Here is a 26,039-nt window from a genome sequence, read left to right on the forward strand (position 1 = left end):
CTATTACACCTACGGAACCAGAAGTTACACCCATTTGACCTTTAAACTTGATCAATGGCCCAATAGTAGCTTTCAAACGAGCCTAAGTTAATTGAAAATGGTTCAGCCATCTTCGAGGAAATTGAGCGCGAAAAAACATCACGTTTTGTCGGATACGTCACTTATACCATTGAATTTCCGGAACCAGGACTCCCAGCTCTTTGATCTTCGAACTTGATCAATGACGAAATAGTAGCTTTCAAACGAGCCTAAGTTTGTTGAAATCGGTTCTGACATCTTCGAGAAAATAGAGCGCGAAAAAAATTCGTTCAAAGGTACACTTATACATACCCATACAGACATTTTCCGATTGAGCTGAGTGAGTTCTCCGTCGGTTCGATAGTCGATTTATACAGTAATTCTATTACCTTTCTATAGAGAAAAGCAAAATGATTGGAACAACCTAGATAAGTTAAATTGAAAAAATGAAATCTTGTTTACCTCAAAGAGTGATCTCGAACCTCCAACCATTCTATAGCTTGTGTAATAGCTCAACCATTTGGACAGTTTTATAATGAAGATCGCTGTACATGTAAATTTTCAACATTAAATTAAATCTGTGTTGAGTTTTTCATTAGCACCCAACGAAAGACATTCTGGAAAACGAATGATGTATGAAAATAGCCAAAATGAAAACTTACGAAAACATCCTTAGATGTAGAATATCTTTAATAAAGCCTAACAAGATGAAATTTCAGTTTCATTAATATTTCTGCGAACAAAATAGATAACTTCTCAGAAAAGCGTGGAGTGCGTTTTACCTCGAGGAGACGGAGGAGCGGAGAGAGATTCTTTCGCCCTGAGCGCAACGTGATATAACATTCCAGAATAAAAAATGTCGTATAAAATGACGATACAAATATGTAGTAATGCCTTTCTTATATCATTCAAACAGTTTCATTAAAACTTTATTTCAATAATTCACAACATCATACTTCAACGTTTACGTCGCTTATTCGGTAACATTTCTGGAATTATAAGCAATAATACATTTGAGTTTGTTTATTAGCAGCTCTTTGAGAAAAAATGTGCTAGAAAAATGCGATTTGTAGGCACAGAGAACAGACATCCAAGTTAGAATAAAAATCCAGTAAAAATCACCGTTGCGCACGAATTGGCATGCATAAATTACCATTGTATGAAAGCTCGAATGGAAGATCCCATAAGAGATTACTGGGTTGCTCGAAGCGCCTCTACAGAAGAATTGAATTTTCAAATAACCTGAATGTAGCTTTCATACACGTCTAAAATTTTCGAAATCGGCTCAGACATCTCCAACATTTGAATAAAAAAAACTACGATTGGTCAGTTGCGTTATTTATACTATTATACAAATATCCTGAACCGAAATTGTTGGACGATTTATATTTAAACTTGATTGAGCATAACATTGTTAAAATCTGTTGTGCCATCTTTGAAAAAATCGTTGATTACGATCTATACTGTGGTGTTTAATTCTGAAATAATAATAGGTTTTCGGTACTCAAGAGACAAAATGATAGTTTTGGACCTTTTGGTTGTTTGTTTTGCTTTTGATCAACATTTATTTAGTAAGGCACTAAATCAAAAAATACTTGCTTAGAAATGTTATATTTTCAAAGCAGCTCATCGTTATATCTCACATTACAACTAATATTTTCTAAGTTTTGTTGTTATGAGAAAGTCATCCGAAACAAACCAATCGCACATTTGATTCATTATATTACCAAGCACGCATGCGTTTTTCGTGAATTCAGTGAACTCTCTTTTTTGCGAGAAATATTTATAATAAATATGCATGGTAAAGAGCGTGAACACTCTCTGAGTTATAATTTGTGTATTCTGATCAGTACAGAAATGCAAGATGCAACGACAAACACGTTTTTCATCTCATCCTCAACTTGCTGTCAAACACTAAGTTTCAGTTGAGATTTCGAGACTTTCTTGAACTTCACTTACCGAGCAAAACCACGTGCGTTTATACTCGCCGACCTAAGGTTTTACATATATACCGACTTTATTGAGATGCATTGCATTGAGCGAATTAGCTAGATGAATCGAAATGAATACACAATGAGATTCATTGACAAGTCCAGACTTTTTGTGTATGGATGCAAAGCAGCTTACTTAAGAACTAGAAATACGTAGTATTTGATGCTGGATGCACATGTGTGGACAATGCAATTGGAGGCGAATAAAATGTTTAATAGCTTAATTATATGCAAGGCAACGAAACTGTGTTTGAGTTAATTTGTTCAGAGTTTAATTATTGTAGTTGGTTTCTTCTGGAAGGGTGTCAGATAAACTGACTCATATGTGTGTATGTTTTGTGTGTGTTGTGTTCGGACAAAAAGTAGACACCCAAACAATGTATTATCACGGAAAATTCAATCTCTCACCCTTATCTCGAAACATTGGAACATGTCCTTTCTTGAAAAATGTCCCAAAGTTTAACGTTTTTTTTTATATTTTCACGTTTCGTCTTTGACTCATCAGTGCAGAGCAGTTCAAATTGAACTGCTTAATGCTAGACTAGGCAGTTTATTTTTCATATTCAGGCAAGGTACAGGAGGAGACAAAGGAGGAGAGTGTCATGGTGAAATGTTACGTTACGTAAATTTTATCTAGACTGACACTTAAAAAAATTCTTTTCTGAGAACCAAAAATACATTCAACTGATAGCGTACAGAACCATTGCATGGCTGGTGCTACGACCCTACCGACATTAGGAATCCTTCCAGATCGGGACTCGAACAAACGACAACTGGCTTGTAGAACCTGTATCCTATGCATTGAACCGCCAATTAAACCATTAAACCATTATTAGGCATATGAATTCAAAAGGAATTTCGAATATAATAGCAAGAAAACTAACAACATCCATTCATATTTTGGTAGACGAACATTAGCGTTCAATCCACTTACCCAGGACAACGTCCAAAAATTAATTAAACGTTGCTGGATGGAAAGTGAAAATAAGCGAGCTATCAGATGTCACAAGGACTAGAACAGAAAGGTCACGTCATACTTTGGGTGACGGATAAGTATGTATGTATCGTCAAAAAAGAAACGAAAACAAATCTAAAAAAATGTCGAAAATGTTTAGTGTAGTGAACAATAAAATGATTCGAAATGAGCTAACCTACCGAATAATTCCGCGACCAAGGTCCATGGATATTGTCTTCAAAGGGTGTTGTATTTGAAATGGAAAATTTACTTAAGGATCTTTTCTGAGTACCAAAAATACATTCAACTGATAGCGTACAGAACCATTGCATGGCTGGTGCTACGACCCTACCGACATTAGGAATGCTTCCAGATTGGGACTCGAACAAACGACAACTGGCTTGTAGAACCTGTATCCTATGCATTGAACCGCCAATTAAACCATTAAACCATTATTAGGCATATGAATTCAAAAGGAATTTCGAATATAATAGCAAGAAAACTAACAACATCCATTCATATTTTGGTAGACGAACATTAGCGTTCAATCCACTTACCCAGGACAACGTCCAAAAATTAATTAAACGTTGCTGGATGGAAAGTGAAAATAAGCGAGCTATCAGATGTCACAAGGACTAGAACAGAAAGGTCACGTCATACTTTGGGTGACGGATAAGTATGTATGTATCGTCAAAAAAGAAACGAAAACAAATCTAAAAAAATGTCGAAAATGTTTAGTGTAGTGAACAATAAAATGATTCGAAATGAGCTAACCTACCGAATAATTCCGCGACCAAGGTCCATGGATATTGTCTTCAAAGGGTGTTGTATTTGAAATGGAAAATTTACTTAAGGATCTTTTCTGAGTACCAAAAATACATTCAACTGATAGCGTACAGAACCATTGCATGGCTGGTGCTACGACCCTACCGACATTAGGAATGCTTCCAGATTGGGACTCGAACAAACGACAACTGGCTTGTAGAACCTGTATCCTATGCATTGAACCGCCAATTAAACCATTAAACCATTATTAGGCATATGAATTCAAAAGGAATTTCGAATATAATAGCAAGAAAACTAACAACATCCATTCATATTTTGGTAGACGAACATTAGCGTTCAATCCACTTACCCAGGACAACGTCCAAAAATTAATTAAACGTTGCTGGATGGAAAGTGAAAATAAGCGAGCTATCAGATGTCACAAGGACTAGAACAGAAAGGTCACGTCATACTTTGGGTGACGGATAAGTATGTATGAATCGTCAAAAAAGAAACGAAAACAAATCTAAAAAAATGTCGAAAATGTTTAGTGTAGTGAACAATAAAATGATTCGAAATGAGCTAACCTACCGAATAATTCCGCGACCAAGGTCCATTGATATTGTCTTCAAAGGGTGTTGTATTTGAAATGGAAAATTTACTTAAGGATCGAAAAGAAATCAACCAGAAGATCATAATTTAGATTCAACTAGATATAAGTAATAAAAAAAATTGGGTGTAACTCGCGGTTAAGAGCGAAGCAACTGAATTAGCTGCTAACAGTGCAACAAACCGCTGTACGTGGAGAACACGGCAGGAGATCTCCCTTCAGAAGCTGGAAAGAAATTCATTGGAAAAGGTTGGCATGCGCTTCATGAAACTAATCCTCGATCACGACGGCAAGTGATCATGTAGATCACTAGTCACACATGAAAACCATCAAGCCACGTATCGATACTCAATGAAAAAAGGTACAAAAAAGCATCTGGACTAGAGAACCGTTCTATTCGCGAACGCGCTGGTATATCATTATTGGCGGTCACCAGTGTGCCCAAATACACAAGCTCGTCAATTACTTCGATATCTTCACCGTCTATCGATATTTGTGCTGGGTGTCGTAGAGTTTCTTCTCTAGAACGTCTTCCTCCCTTGTATTTTGCTTTTGACGCATTTATAGCCGGTACGATGCGCCTAGCTTCGGTTTTCAGTTCGATGTATGTTTCCATCATCGTCCAAAAAAACAAAAAGCTGAACGGACTCCTTCCCTTTTCCATGAGTTCAACCAATAGCCAACTATCTTATATTGAATAAAAGTGATGATCTGATACAAACAAACCTGAAATAGTTATATGACCATGTACAACATAAATGTTTTATATTTAATTTAATTTATAATAGCAAATCGCTTGATAAACAGTGTTTGGATTACTTAATGAATACCGATATACTAATATGATATTTGAACAGTATTAGGTTTAAAGTACTATGTATTGTGCATGCTACGGCGAAGCAAATCTTACTTTTTTCGGAGATGGCTGAACCGATTTTCACAAACTAAGATTCAAATTAAAGGTCTCATAGTCCCATAGCCTGCTATTGAATTCATCCCGATCCGACTTCCGGTTCCGGAGATATAGGATAATATGCACCAAATAAATGGAAAAAATATGCACTCACTTTTTTCAGAAATGGCTGAACCGATTTTCACAAACTAAGATTCAAATAAAAGGTCTTATTGCCCCTATAGTCTGCTATTGAATTTTATTTGGATGTGACTTTCGGTTCCGGAGTTACATGATAACTTGTGAAAATTAGAGAAAAAGTGTGCATTCAATTTTCTCCGAAACAGCTCAACCGATTCTCACAAACTAAGATTCAAATGAAAGGACTTATAATTCCCTAAAAATTTCTAGAACATTTTATCCAGATCCGACTTCCGGTTCCGGAACTAAAGCGTGATAAGTGGAAAATTACCAATTTCATTCGTATTTTTTCATAAACGATGGTCAAAAACAGGTACAAATCCCATGAAACTGTCTAATAAGTTCTTCTAGTTTGCAGAGCTTCTTAGTTTGTGGGCATAAAAGATTAATTCGGCACTATTGGACCCCCCTTTTCCGGTTCCGGAAGTACCGAAAGTGGTGCAGAAAAACCTAAAAAATATAACTTACTTCGATTTCTCTGCGATGTTTGAACCGATTTTCACTAATTCGGATTTGAATTAAAGCTCATATTATCTTTAAAGCTACTGTGAAATTTCATCCGGATCCGACGCAGTTACAGGGCGATGTCAAAGTTTTCAAATCGCCATATAGAATGAAAATATGTACCACACCGAAAGAAGAAGAAAACTCAAAACAAACGATGCGTGCTTTGTTCTATTTCGTACAAGCTATGAAGAAATATAGGTAAAAGACGGCGCTGTGGTTGATAAAAGTTATAGCTATTTTATGATCAGTATAACGGAACGAATAAACGAATGTCAATGCATTCATTTTTTTTTAAATATGAAATTTTCACATCCGGTAGTGCAGTAATACCGTGCCGGTGGTATAATGGTTTCAATAATAATGATAATAGTAATAATCCTACTACGTGTTTTATGCTGCTGATTTAACTTGACTTACATATGCAGAAGTAACACAAACGCAGGTTCGCTTTGTTTGTTAGATTTCGTTTAATTGATTTAATCGAAATAGAGCATGATATAGTAAGTCTAGGTTTAACTAGGTTCAAAACTGTTCCAATTTTTAGGTCATATTTGTTGCTGGCAAACAAACCAACTTCGGCTATTCTGTTCATCTGAATCCGGTTTCGGTAGAATTGGATATGGTGATTGAAAACTGCAAAAGGGTCTCACTTCACTTTCCTTCAAGATGGCCAAATCGATTTTCGCAAACTTATAGGTTCAAAGGAAAAGTCATACAGTTTCATACGGAATTCCTAAATTTGTTGTGGATACTACTTCCGGTTCCGGCACTACAGGGTAAACAGGATTTGCAGAGTTTGTTAGATTAGGTCCGAACAAACTTTCCTACACGGAAAGACCGAAATCATCATTTTGGCGAAAAAATTAGTTAATTTTCTGATTTGAGTTAGTTATTTTTTGAGACAACTAAAAAAATCTTACTTTTGCTAATTCAGATTTTTTAATTCTCATTCCCTTAATAATAATAAAATATTTGTTGAAATGGCTATATTTTTAGTTTATGTCACCAACTAAACGTGCTGTCATTTCTTAGCTAAGGCACACTTCAATTCCATTCAACTAATTTTTTAGTTGAATTTGAGAAATAAAACGTCGTTTTCAACCAACATTCTGCAATTTGCAGCTTGGCGTACTGTCACCGAAAAAACGTTAACACCGTAATGACTACTAGCCACTAGATGGCACACTACTACCGAAAAAAAATTCAGTCGCGATAGTCTTTTCTATATTGGCAGGTATAAATACGATGTTGTATTGGAGAAACAGACATAAACGAAACATAAACTTCTTTTTGAAATTTTTTCTTCTAAATCGCTGTTTTCTTCATTTGACTTCGCGAAATCGACTCTCTCACTGAAAACTTTAAGCACTCGGAAAACAAAAACCGAATACAAGTAGTACACCGGACGGCGTAGCCCGGAAGGTTACCTTACCTTACCTAACAGCTATAGGCCTGGGGTGTCCTTTGCTGTATCAAGAATACGTCTCCACATAACTCGGTCCATGGCTGCTCGTCGCCAGCCACTCAAGGCACGGACGCTTCTGAGATCACCCTCTACTTGATCGATCCACCTTGCTCGCTGCGTTCCTCTTCTTCTTGTACCAATCGGATTAGATTCAAGAACCATTTTCACTGGGCTGTCGTCCGACATCCTTATGACATGCCCAGCCCATCGTAGACGTCCGATTTTAGCTGTCCGTACGATAGATGGTTCTCCTAGCAGCTGTTGCAATTCGTGATTCATACGCCGTCTCCACGTTCCGTCTTCCATCTGCACTCCGCCATAGATGGTTCCTCAGCCAACATAGTCCAGGTCTCGTGGCCTTAGAGAACAACCGGTCTAATGAGCGTTTTGTAGATGGTCAATTTCGTGCGGTGGCGTACTTTTCTCGATCGAAGGGTTTTTCTGAGTCCAAAGTACGCACTATTCCCTGCCAAAATACGTCTCTGTATTTCTCTGCTGGTGTAATTGTCGGCGGTCATCAGTTAGCCCAAATACACGAACTCGTCACTGTCTATCAATATTCGTGGTGGGAGGCGTTACATATCGGTTTAGAAATTTATACATGGATATATGGTAACACATGCGAAAAACATCAAAACAATTTGCAGGCAGTTTCAACAAGGTTGTCCTTTTTAGCTTTTTAAAGGATTGTTTTGCTTTGACACTTTTCATGATTTTTTGGCTAATAAACTTGTTAATAAAACCAATTTCATTTTTGTTTTCTTTGTACTGTCCTTCAGCAAATGATGGTGATAGAAAATAGATACAAATTTTCTGATTTCAATAACAAAATTAGTTGTCAATGAGAATTTCGTGTTGGATTGAAATATTGCTAGTTTGTGTCCAAGATATTCGCCAACTAAACACATTCTCTGAAAATAAGAGTTTTTTTCAGCAAAGTAAATTCTCAATTTTAACTAATTTCATAGTTATTTTAGAAATTTTGTTGTTAAAATCAACTAATTCAAAAACAGTAATACGAATTAGGCGCAGAGCTGATTTCGGTCGTTCCGTATATTTCTATTCAATGAACAGTTGTTTTTTACGAATTCCACAGTAATATTTTTGATGTTATGAGTAATATGAGAAAGGCATCATTACACCACTAGGTGGATTAAAACAGGGTTTTAGAACAGGAAAACGATTAGTTGCTCATGAAACTAAAACAAACATATTGTATCAAGCCGAGATATCGCAGCTTCAAACAAAGTATACGTGCGACATAATTTTCAGAAGGGATTCTCAAAATTGTGAATAAAATGGGCAGTGAGATTTACAACTACTTTGCATGACCTAGGATGGTCAAAGCTCACTCACGAGGATAATTTTCTTCTATTTATCGCTGATCTATACAAACACAATCACCTATACAGATCATCACTGATACCAGATTGTGATGGTTTTGGTAGTTCTATGTTTTGTACAAACACATGAGATCACAGCTCATAAACAGTGTTGGGAAAATCATGATCCACACAATCGATCAAGAACAGCTATGGCAGATTATGCACGAATACGATTTTCCTGATAAACTAATGCGATTGGACAAAGCAACGATGAATGGAGTGATGTGCTGCGTTCGAGTATCTGGGACGCTCTCGAGTCCTTTCGAATCATGGAGAGGGCTGTGGCAAGATTATGAACTCTCTTGTCTGTTGTTTAATATTGTTTTGGAAGATGTAAATTGAATAGCGAGGATCTACACGAGAGGTGCGATTTTCCGAAAGTTCCTACAGTTTTTTTGGCTTTGCTGACGACGCTGATATTGTGACACGTAACATTGAGAAGATGGTGGACACATACATCCAGCTGAAAGGCGAAGCTAGACCTATCGGACTGGCTATAAATGCGTCGAAAACAAATGCTTGATAGGAAGAGGCTCTAAAGAACAAACACTAGGCCTCCCACCACGAATATTGATAGACAATGACGAGTTCGTGTATTTGGGCTAACTGATGACCGCCGATAACGATACCAGCAAAGAAATTCAGAGGCGTATTTTGTTTGTTTTTTATATAATTTATTTTACCCCGGCTTTAACCATTTTCGTCGTGCATCGGGGAGGCGTATTTTGGATGGAAATCATGCATACATTGGACTCCCAAAGCATTTAATCGAGTAAAGTACGCCACCGCACGAAGAAAACCATCTTCAAAACACTCATTAGACCGGTTGTTCTCTATGGCTAGTGAGCTGGTTTATGTTGGCAGAGGATCAACGCGCCCTTAGTGTTTTCGAAAAAACGGTGCTGCGGACCGTTTATAGCGGAGTGCAGATGGAAGAGTGGAGACGGCGTATGAACCACGAGGGAGAACCACCTATGAGGGCTACTAAAATTGTACGGCTACGATGGGCCGGACTTGACATCAGGATGCCGGACGGCAACGCAGTGAAAATGGTTCTTAAATCTGATTTGGTAGGCACAAGAAAGGGGGAGCACAGCGAGCAAGGTGGATCGATCATGTGGAGTGGAATTTACGGAGTATCCGGGCCTTGAGTGACAGGCGAAGAGCGACCATGGATCGAGCTACATGGAGACGTTTGCTAGAAACAGTAGAAAACACCACATGACTAGACCGATAGGTAAGTCTGTTTCATTGTGATGTTTTAGTCCAACAAGGAAGAATTCGGAAAATTACAACCAATTGACAAACTTGATCTAAAGCAATGGAATTTTTTTTAATGATACTCCAGATGAATCTCGAAATTATTCCAGATTATCGAAGTAACATTGCTTGAACTCCTATCTGTCAATGATGGTACCTTCCTCTGGTACACTAAGGCCGCGTGCCATCTGTTCTTTACGAAATAGGTAATCAGCTATTAACTCTGACTCGACACGACGCTTTTGTGCAACATGTGGCTCATAAACTTTTTTGTAGAGAAGCGTGAACGATCCCGTTATAACAATTGCAGCACCCAGATAACCTGCCGGTGTATGCTTCAACATACGGATCATGTTAATCAATTTTGACATCTGAGAAAAAAAAACAAATTCAGTTCAACATTCAGAAAATGTTATCGTTTATGATACCTTGACTAGCTGACTACAATTATTTCTGTTGTGGATTGAAGTTATCTGTTGCTAGTTTGGTTCTGCTTTGCTCGATTTGATACTGTTTAAAGGATGGCTGGAAAATGTAGAATCCTCCACCGACTCCAAAAACTGTGACTAGAATTATTTCCACGAATCTGTTACGCCGATATAACATTGCAGTCGGACATACTAATTTGAAGTTATGTCATGAACAAGAAATATTTATATAGCCAGAAAAGGAACCTGGTTCCATTCGCGTTTTGTTTGATCGCTCGAAGAATCAATTTACGTAACAAATATTTTTGTTTGAACTCGCTTTCCTTGCGTTCTACACTGAAAGAAAAACCATTATATAAAGTACAGACAGAAGAATTATGGTAACACAATTGTGTACTAAACATGGATGCCAGAATGAATTCCCAAGTATCTAGTTTTATAAAAGTTATTCGGTACAATTTTACAACTTATGTGAATATTATTTAGGAATTTTAAATATTTCGAGCAGTTTCTCATAACGCCCAATAAGCTATATGTCAACATTCACTTTGAAAAAGAATACAGCATGACTCGAGAGTTGCAAAGAGTCAGTTTCAACAGTAATCCGAAATGTTTCGTAATTAACATTTCAAAGTAATGGCCATCGTTCATCAGAAATAACTTTTCAAAGTGGATGCTAAGAGATGGATTAATGATAGTTATCAGAAATGCACGAGATTTGCAAAATAGCTGCTGAAAATAATAAATGAAATACAACTGTTAATTTAACAGATAAATAACGACAAAGCAACACCAACGATGTTGTTCGGAACTACTGTAAACCGAATTCACAAAAAAAAAAACAAACAAAATTTCCGTAGCAGCTCTTTTGGTTGAGTCAGCTCAAAACTATTTATTTTTAAAACATACAAATCAATTTTAATTCACTTTCCTTTAAATTCATTTTTCTTACTTACATTTATAGTTTTCTCTTCTATTTCAGGTTACTAGTTCGAATGCTTACGAAATCTCTCCTACGGTATTTCAAATGATTTAGAATGGATAAATATTATACTCTATCTTTTTCCTCACCTTATATAAATTTCAAATTTCCTTCTTTCAATTCACACGCCCTTTTAACCGACTATAAAAATATTTCTAAGTAGCTTTATCTATCACCTTTCTTGCACTATTTAGACTATGCTTTTCCTGTTTTCTGACTTATGCTATACTTTTTTTCTTCTCCCTCTTTCGCATAACAACTTTACATATATCTTTACCTGTCACCCGTCGGTATAACGGTATCTCCTTTCAAATGTATGTTGTCCTTACTCCGGCGGTACTCACTGATTGCTGTTTTTGGATGGTGCGTCTACAGCCCCTCCCCGTAACTCTGGTGAAGTCTCTTCGATTGAACCAGATTTACGATCCTGCACTTCAAGAACAGCGAGCTTCGTAACGGGCCGCTTCAGTTTACCTTTCGCTGTTTTCACCAGGGCTTGTCTGATTCTCCCATCTGCTCCCTTGTAGACTTCAACGACGATTCCACGGATCCAGTTCTTCCGTACGATATCATCTGCTATGTAAACCAAGTCACCATTTGCTAGTGGAGGTGACTCCGTGTGCCATTTGGTTCGCTGATTGATTGACGGCATATATTCACGAACCCACCGAGTCCACAGTCTGTCTGCTAACAATTGCGATCGTTTGTAACGGTCTCTTAGAGCTACAGCGTCATTTGTTGGGGGAACGGCGCATTGTGTTCGTATAGTTCCCACGGCTCGGACAAAATGGTTAGGTGTCAAGGCTTCTTCAATTCCTGGATCTAGTGACCTGTACGTTAGAGGACGCGAATTAATGAGATCTTCGGCCTCCGCCAGTACAGTTAGCAATACTTCGTCGGTTATCGTTCGTCCGTCATCGATGACGGCTAACGCTGCCTTAAGAGACCGCACCAGTCTTTCCCAAACCCCGCCCATGTGTGGGGCACTCGGCGGATTGAAGTTCCATTGGGTTCTGGAGTCGTTGAACATTTCTGCAGCTTTGTTTCCGATATCCCTAGCGATTTCTTTATTTGCCGCTTGAAAATTTGTTCCGTTATCGGAAAAGAACTCGATCGGTTTACCTCTCCGACACACGAAACGACGTATCGCCATCAAGCACGCTTGAGTCGTCAAGCTATGAGCGACCTCAAGGTGTACGGCCCTCGTTGTCAAGCAGGTGAACAACGAAACGTATCTTTTCTCCGAACGACGTCCTACGGTTACTGTAAATGGGCCACAGAAATCTACACCGGTATAGCTGAACGGTGGTTGGTTTGGTGTTACACGTGATACTGGAAGTGGTGCCATTCTTGGATGTCTCGGTTTGCACTTCTTCACTTTGCAGCGTACGCAAGCTTTCTCTATCTTTTTCATTTCTGTTCGAAGATGCTGGATGCGGAAGCGTTGTCGTATTTCATTTACAGCAGTTTCAGTATTACCATGGGCCATCTGCTGATGGTAATATTCAAGAAGTTTGTCGGTAATCGTATGCCTTTTGGGCAGAATTATCGGGAATCTCAGTTCAAATGGTAATGATGAACCTCGGGCAGCCCTACCTTCCATCCGTAATACATCCTGTTCATCCAAAAAGGGACTCATGCTGTAAAGATAGCTGTCATGTTCTATTTCGTGCATTTTTTCGTACGACAGCTTACGGTTTTTCTTTAGCACCTTTATTTCGTCCGGAAACCCGTCTGCTTGCGCTGATTTCCAGAGATACGCTTCTGCCTTCTGGAACTCCTTTCGTGTTAAAGGTACTATTATCGCAGGTATACTACGCTTTACTCGCTGCTGCCAGTCAACAGGTACCGGAATTGCTTCAATCTCTAAGCCATCTCGCTTCCTTCGACAGTTTGACATGAACCGATAGATGCACGCTACTGTTCGAACTAGAATCTTCCATCGGGAAAAACGTGTCACATCCACAATTTGTTCTTTTGTTTCAACATCGTGAAATAGAAAACATGCTCGTAACTCCTCTTGCACGTTCGGTTTAATCCTATCCTGCTCAGGCCAGGTTTCTTCCAACTGATATAAAAAACATGGGCCACGGAACCAGGGACCATCAGATCGCATTGTATGATTTTTGTTCCATTTGGTCATCGCATCGGCTATGTTGAATTTGCTTGGAACCCATCGCCACTCTGTTGGATTTGACAGATCAAGGATTTCTCCAATGCGGAACGCAACGAACTGTTTATATCTTCGGTGGTCCGAATGAATCCATGATAGCACCGTCCTCGAATCACTCCAAAAATATCGCTGTTTCAGCTTAAAGGATAGTATTTCAGCAACAGAATTCGCCAGCCTGGTTCCCATTACTGCCGCTTGCAACTCCAAACGAGGAATCGAAAGGTGTTTTAGCGGAGCGACCTTTGATCTTGCCATCACCAGAGAACACTTCGGTCCATCAGCTGCCCCTATTCTAATGTAAACTGCTGCTCCGTACGCGATCTCGCTTGCATCGACGAACACATGGAGTTCTACGCTGTTGTAGTCCAGTGTATCAGTGCGTCGGAAAAAGTATCGAGGTATGCGCACATCTTCGACCTCTGGCAGTCTGCTTATCCATTGGTTCCACTTCTCAGCACTCTCTCCAACTATTTGCTGGTCCCAATCACATCCACTTCGCCATAGCTCCTGGATTATCAGTTTTCCGTAGAACGTGAAAATCGACAACAGCCCTAACGGATCGAAGAAACTCATCACGCAGCTCATGACGATTCTTTTCGTTGGCAGCTTTTCGCTTGAAATATATGGCACGAGATCGTCCCTTAATTGGATTGAGAACGAAAATTCGTCGTTAGTTGGACTCCAGACGATTCCCAACACCCGTTCTAGACCCGTTTCTTTGTCCTCGCTGAAACGAACGTCATGGTCGGTTCGTTCTTTTCCCATGGCTTCCAGAAACTCCTTGGAATTCGATACCCAGTTGCGAAGTTCGAAACCTCCTCTTGCGTGTACAAGCCGAACTTCTTTTGCCAACCTTACAGCTTGTTCAACGGTGTCTGCGCTATCGAAATAATCGTCGACGTAGTGGTTTTTGATGATTTTCTCAGCTGCTTCTGGAAATTGCCTGGCAAACTCTTTCGCGTTCAAGTTTTTTACATATTGCGCTGAACAGGGTGAGCTGGTTGAACCGAAAGTTGCCACGTCCATTACATAGACCTCTGGAACAGTATTGGGATTGTTACGGAATAGAAATCTCAACACGCGCTTGTCGGACTCGCGTATTCTCATTTGATGATACATTTCTTTTATATCTGCTCCGAAACCTATCACTCGCTCACGGAATCTGCAAACAACTGCTGGAAGTGCAGTTAACAAATCTGGACCTTTTAATAACTTCGAATTCAGTGACACTCCATTGACTGCGGCTCTAGCATCCCATACCAGGCGATACTTCTTTTTTCTTGAGTTATGCACTATGTTTAGAGGCAAATACCAAACTTTTCGACTCTCGAACGCAGCCAACTCAGACAGCGTAGCTTTATGAGCGTATCCCTTCGCCAGATATTCTGCAATCATCCCGCGAACTTTCTCATACAGCTCGGGATCTTTAATTAAGCGCTTTTCAAGACTCTGTAGACGTTTCAGAGCCATAGGGTAGCTGTCAGGAAAACTTGGATCATCATCTTTCCATAGAAGTCCTATCTCAAATCGATCTCCTATTCTCACTGTCGTGGCTTTCAGTATTTCGAGAGCACGTCTGTCTTCTTCCGGTTCTGGAAGCAATGCCACCGAAATTCCCGTTTCCTCCATGTCGTAATGACTTTTCAGTAGATCGTGAAGCTCTTGATTTGATACGGTGTTACATGAATGATGTCCGACTAATCCGGTATCGAAATGTGCTTCGCTCGTCGGTCCATAGACAGTCCATCCGAGTTTCGATCTAACAGCAATCGGTTCCTCCGGTTGACCTATTCTTGACTCTATTGGTGCGTACAAGTGTATGTCTTTTAGTCCAATGAGAATTTGTGGAGTGGATTGCTGGAATTTTGCCACCGGAATCCCTTGAAGGTGAGTGTATTGCTGTATCAACTGCGGCACATCAAGCGAATGTTGCGGCAGCTTGAGATTTTCTACTGTATGGACGCCTTTCAACGGATAACGTTGTCTTGAACCTTTCGCCGAAATACACAAATCTATTTTTTGCGAACCTTTTTCGAGTCGCGAGACTCCGGCGGTCCATGTCACCCGAAGCGGTTGAATCACACCTCGAGCTCCTAGCACGTCCTTCAGCGATCTCTCAATCAACGTGTATGAAGAACCTTCATCAAAAAATGCGATCGTGTTCACACTACAGCTTCCGCAATACAAGGTAACAGGCATCATTCGGAATACAATGGAAGGTTTGCGTTGAATTGCATGAACGTTACAATTTGAGCGTATGATGGGTACCGTTGAATGCAGCAACGAATTGTGGCGCTCTCTACAAGACTCAACATTGCAACGGATGTTCAACTTGCACTCAGCATTTCCGTGTTCATTTAGACACACCTGGCATAACTGCCACTTTTGGACCGCATCCCAGCGGTCAGCTAACTGTAATCTGCGAAACATTTCACAGTTTCTTATTCTGTGATCCACTCTACCGCAAATCCGACAGGGTTTTCGTTCCTTCGTCGTGGAACTCTCACCTCTTGCTTTCACTACGCTTGACTGTTCTACACTATGAGTGTGTACGAATCCATCGTACTTTTCCTTTTTTCCTTTTCGGAACCCTTGTTCTATATATCGTGCTGCATCTCCATACGACGCCACTTCGCTTGCGTCTTTCACGATATTTGACAGAAAGTTGGACAGTGTTCGCAGCGTTACTACTTTGCTTTTCCTTCGATAACGCACCCATTGTAGCTGCGTGGCCGCCGGAAGCTTATCAGTCAGCTCTTGGATAAGCATGGGATTTACTAAATGAGCTGTAAGATCGGTGGCTTCGAGATGATCAGCTAACTGCTGCACTATTATCCCAAAACTAATGAAACTAGACAGACGATCTGCTTTCGGGGACGCTGTACTTCGAACTTTAACTAATAACATGTTGAGGAGTTTCTCTGGACGGCCAAATAACATCCTTAGCGTTTCAATAATCTTTGGGACAGCTTTTGGTAAAAGTAGTCTGCTTCTTACCGCTTCCAACGCTTCACCTTTCAAGCATTCCTGAAGACGTGCCAAATTTTCTAGATCTGAAAATCCGCACGCTTTCGTTGACGTTTCGTAGCTGCTTATAAACATAGGCCATTCTTCTAATTTCCCAGAAAAGACTGGTAACTTTTTTGAAAGAAACTGACGCGCAGAAAGCTGAGCCTTTGTCGGGTCGTATTGGCTACGATGCTTGCGAAGTTGCGTCTCCTTTTTTCTTCTTGCTGGTACTTCATCATTTTCACTTTTACCAGAACTCTCTTTTTCCATTTCGCTGCCATCTTCTCTCTCGAATCTATCTTCTTCATCCACCGAGCTATTTTCTTCTTCTACGTAACTTTCTGTATCGCTATAGCTATCTTCATCCGAAATGTCATTTTTATCCGTTGAACTATTTTCACTTTCAGACTCCGTAACTTCAGGCACTATTTTCATTTTCCCGCCGCTATTGTTTTCCTTCTTTTTCGGGATTTCCGGATGACCGAATGGTGTAACGTCATTATCTCGATTCAAAGGAAAGCTCTCTGGTAGATTGTATGGGATGCCGTCCTGTTTGTTGATAACCCTATCCGTCACCTTCGGTGTAGAATGTTTACGGTACGCTCCTCGAATATCGGAACAACTCGTTAATATCGGATCAGCAGTTTCCGGCTTTCCTTTTCTCGACTTTTTATTCTCGAGCTCTATTTTTCCTGCTTTCGCTTTCTCCGCTATTGTTCTGTTTTGACTTTTCTCCTTTGAACCTTCCTTCTCTACACGCCCGACGGCAGATTCTTTATTGCTCTGCAACTCTCCAACATCACTTTCAACAGTTCGCTTCAGCTTCAACAATTTCAACTTTTCATTCATATTTGCCCGCATTTCGTTCAGATTCTTCTGATGCTCTTCTTCTTCCGCAATTTTCTTTTCCAACTGCGCCTTCTCAAACTCCAATTCCATATTCCGCTTCTCCCGTTCCAGCTGCTGACGCATATCAAGCAATTCCTGCTGCATTTGCAGTCTCTTCCGGTGCAAAATCATCTCTCTTTCAATTTGCCGTTTTTGCTTTTTCTTCTCTTCCTCTAACTGTTCCAGTTCTTTCTGAAGCTCAGACGAATCAGCAACATCCGACTCACATGCTTCGCAATCCGGACAACTCCAGGAAATGTTTCGTACGTCGTCATTAACACCTGCACAACCGAAATGATACCATCTTTGACAGTGATCGCAAAATACCATATTCGTTTCATCGTTATCGGGACGATGGCAAGCCGCGCAATTGTAGCCAGACTGTTCGGGATTCTCGGGGTTAGGGTTTGAACCAATCATTATAAATTTTTGAGATTGTTCGGAACTACTGTAAACCGAATTCACAAAAAAAAACAAACAAAATTTCCGTAGCAGCTCTTTTGGTTGAGTCAGCTCAAAACTATTTATTTTTAAAACATACAAATCAATTTTAATTCACTTTCCTTTAAATTCATTTTTTCTTACTTACATTTATAGTTTTCTCTTCTATTTCAGGTTACTAGTTCGAATGCTTACGAAATCTCTCCTACGGTATTTCAAATGATTTAGAATGGATAAATATTATACTCTATCTTTTTCCTCACCTTATATAAATTTCAAATTTCCTTCTTTCAATTCACACGCCCTTTTAACCGACTATAAAAATATTTCTAAGTAGCTTTATCTATCACCTTTCTTGCACTATTTAGACTATGCTTTTCCTGTTTTCTGACTTATGCTATACTTTTTTTCTTCTCCCTCTTTCGCATAACAACTTTACATATATCTTTACCTGTCACCCGTCGGTATAACGGTATCTCCTTTCAAATGTATGTTGTCCTTACTCCGGCGGTACTCACTGATTGCTGTTTTTGGATGGTGCGTCTACAGATGTTGTCACGTGATATAATGTGTGCATTGAATGAAACAAGCCAATGTCAATGTCAAAGAATCTAATACAAGAGATACTCGTGCTGTACAACAGTGCACTCCTGCTGTACAACAGTACACATCGTATGAGTCAACTGTATGCATCAAAGGCAATACGCAAACAACGATACTGAAGTCTTTCAGGTATTCGCAACACTGTTGAGTGCTGTCTGTCAATTAGCTTTCAAACGCAAAACTCAAATCAATTTCGCGCCTTCTATGTTCCACTTTATGGACCAAGAAAACGATTATGTTAGCAAATTATCACATAAAGCAATATAGGAGTCGAGTATTAAATGCGGAAATAGTTATTAACATAGTACTTTTTTGTTAAACAAACCTACGTAATGGGTAAAACTTTTGCATTCATTTAACTTTTGCATAAAAAGTAAACCTTTAATTTCTTCAATACTAAACTATATTTAGATATTAGATAGATAGCTAAGTATTAAAAATATTGGTTGAAATTTTATTTGATAGAAATCAATGCTTTTTCCCCTAATTACAACAGAATATTCTTTGATTATTCGAATTTCAACTACAAATAAATAAAAATTCACTGGAGAATAAACATTCCTATGTATTTTGACAGCTTCATTCAAAAACATCATCGTTTGTACAACAGCACCATCTACATGTCGAACTGTCGTTAGAAGATTTGAGTTCGAGTTTTCCGGAAATTTGAACATATTGAAAATTTTACATATTTGATTTATGTGACATTATTACCGTTGAGAAAAGTGATCACCACCAACTTTAGACACTTTAACCTGTCCAATAATCGCTTATAAGCACATGCGTTCGAACTGGTGTACAATGATATTTTAGTACAACATCGTACACAAATTTTCATTCGTAAGCTTTACCAATTAAAAAAAACATTTAGATTAAAACCAGGTATAAATAAACGAAAATGGATTTTTTTTTTGATTGGAAGTCTGCTCTCTGCGACAGAACTTAGGACTAGTCATTTTTAATGGAGTTGTGAATTGAATAAAACATTGTTTTCATTTTTGAAATCCATCGTTTTATCTCCTTTAACTCATTTGTTCTCTTTTTACATATATTTTTTTGAATTACAAGAACGACTGATTATTTTATAATATTACAGGTAAAAACACTTCAATAACCTAGAAAATCCATACGATTCGCATTGAAGTAAAATATCCAGATTAAAAACTTGCCTTCGGCAATAGCATTTCAACGCCGACATTAACATGACTACATCGAACATACGTTACCTACTCGCCAAGCTGTTAGGTTAGAAGCGTCTAACATCCTTCAGCACACGTACTGAAACATCCCCAGATGCCACCGACAGATCTGCCATGCTATCGTCCGCCACACTATCGTCCGTCAACTGCATTTCCCGTTGATATTTCAGTCTTCCTTCATGTCGAATAACCATCGTCGGCGAATTATTCAATAATTTGTGCATCTTTTCTCCACCAGGGATTCTCACGGTATGTCGTTCATCTAAAACATGTGCACCACGGGAACTTACAACACCCTTCCGCGGCAAAGATGAACTGTAGGTTGCTGGATCCACCTCGGGTTGGTAGAAGTTTTCCTTTGTATTCATCGCACTTTCTCGATTTTCTACTTTGCTGTGCAACACATCAATCAAATTTTGATTTGGACAGAAGATACGAGACTGTAGCGCCGTTTGCGGTGTACGATTAATATAAGCTCCAATAGGTGATACGATGTGATCGAACTTTTTAGCTGATTTCGGTAGTGGAAATCGACTGACTGGTTTCTTAAAATTGCCACAGCTGTTGGAACCAGAGGACGGTGCGGAACTTGGTTTTTGGGTCGAATAGAGCTTGTTTGCGCTATGAGAAAAAAGAGTTTGTTTACAGTTGGACGTGTTAGACTGTATTGGTTTAAGATACTGTTTAGGGCTAGCAGGAGTAAACGGACTTATGTGAGGAACGGTACGAGATTTTTGAACGCTGGATGAATTCGAACTGCCGTTTGCCTGTCTTTCGTGTTCCTGTTGTTTTTGAGCTTTCTGCTGTTGCATGATTTTCATACCCTGACGCATCATAAATTCCATTTCTTCTAAAGTATCGTTAAAATGATCCGGGATTGCATCTAATAAAGGTGAACAGGAATCTTCAACAATGTCCCCATCATCTCTACAGAGAGAGTTCTCCTGCAAACTGCCACTATTGTTGAACGTGGTTCCTGTATCCAAGTGCGCGTCTTCTTCCAACATGTAATTCTCAACTGGAGTATCATCATCTTCTTCGCTTTCGCTGGAACTCAAGATAATTACGTCATGATCTTCTTCGTAATCACTCTCTTGAGAAACAACCGCGTTCGCATTAGTAACGCTCTTCTCTATGCTTGTTTTGTTGGCCGTTGCATCAAAGCCGATGGCTGAATCACCTGTACTATTGACATCAGATTTTCTGTCACTTCCTTCATCAGCTGTGCGATACACTTCACTGCCAGTAACTATTGAACAATTCTCACTTCCATTCCATGTTTGTTTCGCAGTAATGTAGCTATCCAGTGATGTATTCTTAGAGTTGTTGCTTACACTACTCTCATTAATTGTTTGTTCTTCCAGGATAGTAGATGGTCTGAGCATATGAACTCGTTTCATAGGTGAAAGAGCCTTTGTTGTCCCAGATCCACCTGGCAAGATTGACTGATCCCACATACACGATGGTTCTTCAATGTCTTCTAGTTGAGTGACATCACCAAGACACATTGAAACGTTGCCCTTCTTCTGTTGAACATCTGTAACCAAACAAATGATTCACTTACAATATATACCAAAAGACAATTTTTAATCACCTTTAATTGCATTTTCATTTAGTCCAACTTCTAGAATTCGTCGTATAGCTTCTTCTTCTTTCTGAATCTGATCTTGGTTGCACCCAATCTTACTTTGGTCCATTGAGCAAAGTTTTTCCATTGCTTCGAAACTCTCATCGGTTGTTTTGAACATTGAATCCTGTTCTATAAACGTAGAATCATCACCAACAAACACTGAATTGGTATCGCCGCAACCGGAAACTTGGGATGCAGAAAATGAATTCTCTTCAAGTTTTGTTTTATTTTCTTTACATTTGAGAAGTTCTTGCCGTTTTCGTTCAATCATAACATGAAAACTCTCGTCCAATTCAGAGGATGATTCATCGGTTGTTTCCGGCATAATATCCGACTGGTTGAATGCACGATTTCTGTCGGATGAAAATGCGTGATAGTTAACTAATAATTTTTTTTCCAAACAAATACTTTTTTGACATCTTCTTTCCAACAAAATTAAACATTTTACTGAAAGCCATTGTTAATAAATCTTCCATTTATTGAAAACTTCCATAAACTAGAGATCACATCAAATATTGATCTGTCAAATTAGGTAGACTACTATGATAGAAAAAAAAACTTACTGTAATTTTCTGAAATACCGCTTCATTTCTTTGATCGTTGGTGTTCCGAAGTACACTTCCGAATCATCACCACTAGTACTGTCGTTAGACATTACGTCGATAAAATGAAAATTAAGACAAAGTTGATTCTAATTTCTGGCCTGGTACAGCACAAATCGTTACTATACGTTCTATGTACCTGCAAAAAACCGTTTCTTTTCAGCGTTTTGCGCAGGCAAACAAATCTTGACGGTTATATTTCAAAATCAACTTGTTGATACTTTTAGCTGTCAAATTTTGCTATAAAACCAATTGTACACTGAACCAAAAAAGTTATAGAAAACGTAGGTTAACTATTAATTTTAACACCTGACGAGAAACAATACATTTGGCTTTTTGTTTCATGCTTACGTATCTTATAAACTCAATGTTCTAAAGTGACTGCGATTTTTTAACAGCATAATAATCCTCAAATTCTAAGATTATTAACAGACTACGTATATGGTTAGTGAATATTTTGTTACATTCAAACAAAATATTGTCAGCATGTTGACATGTATTCTCCCTTCTTTAGCCACATGACATGTATTCTCCCTCATTTAGCCTTTGTTTGATGAAATTACCAGTTTCAGATTTCTCAAGCAAAAACGACGTAACTCGTCGAGTTATGATTTATTCGCAAAGTTAGCAAGTGGCTTTTTGCCGACAATAAGACCAATGCTACTACAGCCGACAATATAGTTCTTGATTAATTAAACTTAAATTTTCCGGCAAGCCTTCAAATAAATTTGAAACACGAATAGAACATTGGTATACATTTCTTGCGTGAGTGTATGTAACGAAATCTGACAAACTAAATGTCGAATTTCTGAAATGGTCAGTTAAGCTGTAAATATTTTACGCAGAATAATCCAGCTTTATTTGAAAGCTCTCTAGATCTCTATTATCCAGAAATTCATATCGTGTTCGAAATCATTCATTTTGTTTGTTTGTATCTAGTTTGAAACTTCACAGTAAGTTGACACAACACAAATACAACCATTTTTGTATGGAAATTTCGTCATTATTGCTCTTACACGTTCATTAACAGTGACATTACTTGATAATAATTACATTATTTTCTTGTCCTCGTGTGAAGCGGCCGTTATACGAGTCATTAAAAATGTCATTGCTAAAAAATAATATCATTTTAATGAACGTGTAATGGTGTAGTAATGACGAGATTTCTATCAAATTTGAAATACATTATTACTTAGTCATCATTAAAAATGACAAAAATAATACTCGTAAGGGCCGCTTATCAAATTTGAAATACATCATTACTTAGTCATCATTAAAAATGACAAAATAAATGCTCGTGTAAGGGCCACTTTACACGAGAATTATTAATGTCATTTTTAATGACAATGATATAATAGCGGCCCTTACACGAGTCATTAAAACTGTCATTACTAAAAAATAATATCATTTTAATGAACGTGTAATGGTGCACTAAGGACGAGATTTCTAACAAATTTGAAATACATCATTACTTCAAGGGGCAAATCACTCTAAACTTTGTCTGAACTCAAACAAGTTTTACCAGGAGTAAAAAAGTTTAGCAGGGATCTCGCTGGATTAGAATGGGATTAGAGAAGTTTAGCCGAGATCTGGAAAACATTATTTTGACATAAGAAGCTGTGAACGTGGGAGCAGAGATGCCAGATATTTTTCATATAAAATCTGTATTGTTTTGTATAAAAAATCTGTATTTATCTGTATTCAGAAAGGAAATTTCGGAAATAAAATGATGTTTGAAGATGTTATTCCATTAGATTATTGTTATAGAATGGCAGATGCAAAGAGCATTCTTTTATATCGTAAGTCCTTGCCGCACGGACATGAACATTCAACGACGAAATTTAATTGTTTTTGTTATCAACCACAATTGAATTGTGAATCCATATACTTTTTTCGTTTGAAAATGATGACTTGGAATTCAAACATGGCATTCAAACGCCCATTACGCAACGTCAAGTCAGGTCATACAACTTTTCAGTCTGACAATAAAGTTTCATGACGCTGCACGAAAAAATTTTCATTTGAATATGGGTAATCAAACACGCTCAGACGGAAAAGTTTCATTATTTCTTTCTTACTTTTTGTGGTATCTGTATAAATCTGTATTTAATTTGAGACATTTGTATAAAATCTGTACTCTGTATTAAATCTGTATGCGCAAGTAAAAATCTGTATAATACAGATAAATCTGTATAAATGGCATCTCTGCTCGAATGACAGATACACTTCAAACAAGATTAGGCAAAACTAGGTTGGATTAGTTTTAAATTACCCAAATTTATCTAGACTAGTTGGGATTAAAAGAGATTAGAGAAAATTGTTTTGGAATGACATGAGTTTATTAGTATGAGATTGTCTAGAGTTTAGAGTGATTTGCCCTTGCATTACTTAGTCATCATTTAAAATGACATTTTTAATGCTTCTAATTTCAAATTTTCATGGATAATTCGTCATTACTGCACCTTACATGTTCATCAAAATGATATTATGTTTTTGTAATGATACTTTTAATAGTCGTTTAAAATCCGCTTAAGGTCCCCTATAGGCCCATTTGAAATGAAGACTCCGAAAATTATGGATTTCTGATGGCACTGGAAGATCTCAGCTGATTTAAATATTTTCAGAAACAAATTCACAACAAAGACGTAATATTTATATTTTCTGTTAAATTTAATTTTTAAATTCATTTCAAAATTTTATTTGAGTTTTATTCGTTTAAAGTTTTTTCATAAAAGATGTTAAATATCCTTCATCGATCAGTTAAATCATTTTCTGTACGAAGATACACAACGGTAAGAGATAAATCCTCCGAAGCGGATTGAGTCTTTTGGAGAGGATTGACTTCTCGTATAAAAACAGTGAGTTTACAAGTAATTCTATTATCATTCACAGAATCTTGCTCAACCTACCGCTGTTAGAATTGTAGAGGTAGGCCCACGAGATGGACTTCAAAATGAACCTACGCTTTTGCCAACTGAAACTAAAATAGAACTTATCAATGCCCTTTCAAATACCGGACTCCGCTCAATCGAAGTCACAAGTTTTGTCAGTGCCAAATGGGTTCCACAAATGGGAGACAATGCAGAGGTGTTTCAGCGCATTAACAAACTTCCGGGTATCAGTTATCCCGTTCTGACACCAAATTTAAAAGGATTTCAAACGGCGGTTAGTGCAAATCTTGTTAAGTTTCTATTTAAAAGATTAAGGTAGATTTGTTTACTTGCAGCTAAAAGTTGGTGCAGAAGAAGTTGCTGTTTTCGGAGCCGCATCTGAAAGCTTCACTAAAAAGAATGTGAATTGTTCAATCGAGGAAAGTCTTATTCGTTTTCAAGACGTAATGGATGCTGCAAAAAAGACACATGTAAAAGTTAGAGGATATGTGTCCACTGTCGTAGGTTGGTAGGTTTTGACGTTATCCTTAATAAGACTTAAGATTAGATCTGATTTTAGGTTGCCCATACGAAGGAAAAATCAAACCATCTGCAGTAGTTCGTGTAGTAGATAAACTTCTAGAAATGGGATGTTATGAAATATCTCTAGGAGACACGATCGGTGTTGGTACACCAGGAAGTTTTTCGAGAATGCTCAGTGAAGTAACTAAAATTGCACCTGTTAGTATGCTAGCCGTACATTGTCATGATACGTACGGACAGGCTCTTCCTAACATTTTAACATCACTAGACTTCGGAGTCGCAGTAGTGGACGCTTCCGTCTCTGGTCTCGGAGGATGCCCTTACGCTAGAGGTGCCTCTGGTAATGCTGCTACGGAAGATGTGGTTTATATGTTGCACGGGCTTGGAGTAGAAACTGGAATTGATTTACCTAAGCTGGTAAATGTTGGCAAATTCATTTGCGATAAACTTAACTGGCGATCCGAATCCAAAGTAAATCGTGCCATGAGAAAAACAAACACCAATGCTTGATTTGAGATTGATTTTTGAACCTATCGCACAAGTACCAGCTGTTACATGCATTTATACTGCTAAATTTTATAGATTTATTAGATCATATATATTTTTTACATATAAGTTAATT

General features: G+C 38.2%; 4 protein-coding genes and 1 long non-coding RNA gene across 7 annotated transcripts; 1 reads left to right on the forward strand and 4 right to left on the reverse strand.

Moving 5' to 3' along the window:
* Positions 1-10,097: 10,097 nt before the first annotated feature.
* LOC131428280 (uncharacterized) lies at positions 10,098-10,820 on the reverse strand. Its single transcript, XR_009229361.1, has 2 exons — positions 10,478-10,820; positions 10,098-10,420 (listed from the first exon to the last, which is right to left on the reverse strand). It is a non-coding gene; the product is annotated as an uncharacterized LOC131428280 (long non-coding RNA).
* A 495-nt stretch (positions 10,821-11,315) lies between these two features.
* Positions 11,316-16,423, reverse strand: LOC131428281 (uncharacterized). Its single transcript, XM_058592098.1, has 2 exons — positions 11,549-16,423; positions 11,316-11,490 (listed from the first exon to the last, which is right to left on the reverse strand). Exon 1 carries the CDS (start codon positions 16,399-16,401, stop codon positions 11,800-11,802), a length of 4,602 nt encoding a protein of 1,533 aa, XP_058448081.1. The 5' UTR covers positions 16,402-16,423; the 3' UTR covers positions 11,316-11,490; positions 11,549-11,799.
* A 106-nt stretch (positions 16,424-16,529) lies between these two features.
* LOC131429158 (uncharacterized) lies at positions 16,530-17,949 on the reverse strand. The gene is made up of 2 exons (XM_058593205.1): positions 16,630-17,949; positions 16,530-16,553 (listed from the first exon to the last, which is right to left on the reverse strand). The coding sequence occupies exons 1-2, from the start codon at positions 17,947-17,949 to the stop codon at positions 16,530-16,532; spliced, it is 1,344 nt and encodes a 447-aa protein (XP_058449188.1).
* Positions 17,950-19,585: 1,636 nt separating this feature from the next.
* Positions 19,586-22,184, reverse strand: LOC131428282 (uncharacterized). Of its 3 annotated transcripts, XM_058592101.1 has the most exons (4): positions 21,966-22,184; positions 21,367-21,755; positions 20,454-21,309; positions 19,586-20,393 (listed from the first exon to the last, which is right to left on the reverse strand). In XM_058592101.1, the coding sequence occupies exons 1-4, from the start codon at positions 22,055-22,057 to the stop codon at positions 19,820-19,822; spliced, it is 1,911 nt and encodes a 636-aa protein (XP_058448084.1). In that variant the 5' UTR covers positions 22,058-22,184; the 3' UTR covers positions 19,586-19,819. The 3 variants fall into 3 exon arrangements, with proteins under 3 accessions (XP_058448084.1, XP_058448082.1, XP_058448083.1); XM_058592099.1 differs by having other exon boundaries at positions 19,586-21,309; XM_058592100.1 differs by lacking the exon at positions 21,966-22,184 and adding an exon at positions 21,811-21,934 and having other exon boundaries at positions 19,586-21,309.
* Positions 22,185-24,431: 2,247 nt separating this feature from the next.
* Positions 24,432-26,037, forward strand: LOC131428284 (hydroxymethylglutaryl-CoA lyase, mitochondrial). Its single transcript, XM_058592106.1, has 4 exons — positions 24,432-24,796; positions 24,897-25,169; positions 25,231-25,399; positions 25,455-26,037. Exons 1-4 carry the CDS (start codon positions 24,740-24,742, stop codon positions 25,925-25,927), a joined length of 972 nt encoding a protein of 323 aa, XP_058448089.1. The 5' UTR covers positions 24,432-24,739; the 3' UTR covers positions 25,928-26,037.
* Positions 26,038-26,039: the final 2 nt, after the last annotated feature.

Source organism: Malaya genurostris, chromosome 2, assembly GCF_030247185.1.
Source record: "Malaya genurostris strain Urasoe2022 chromosome 2, Malgen_1.1, whole genome shotgun sequence".
Taxonomy (NCBI): Eukaryota; Metazoa; Arthropoda; class Insecta; order Diptera; family Culicidae; genus Malaya; species Malaya genurostris.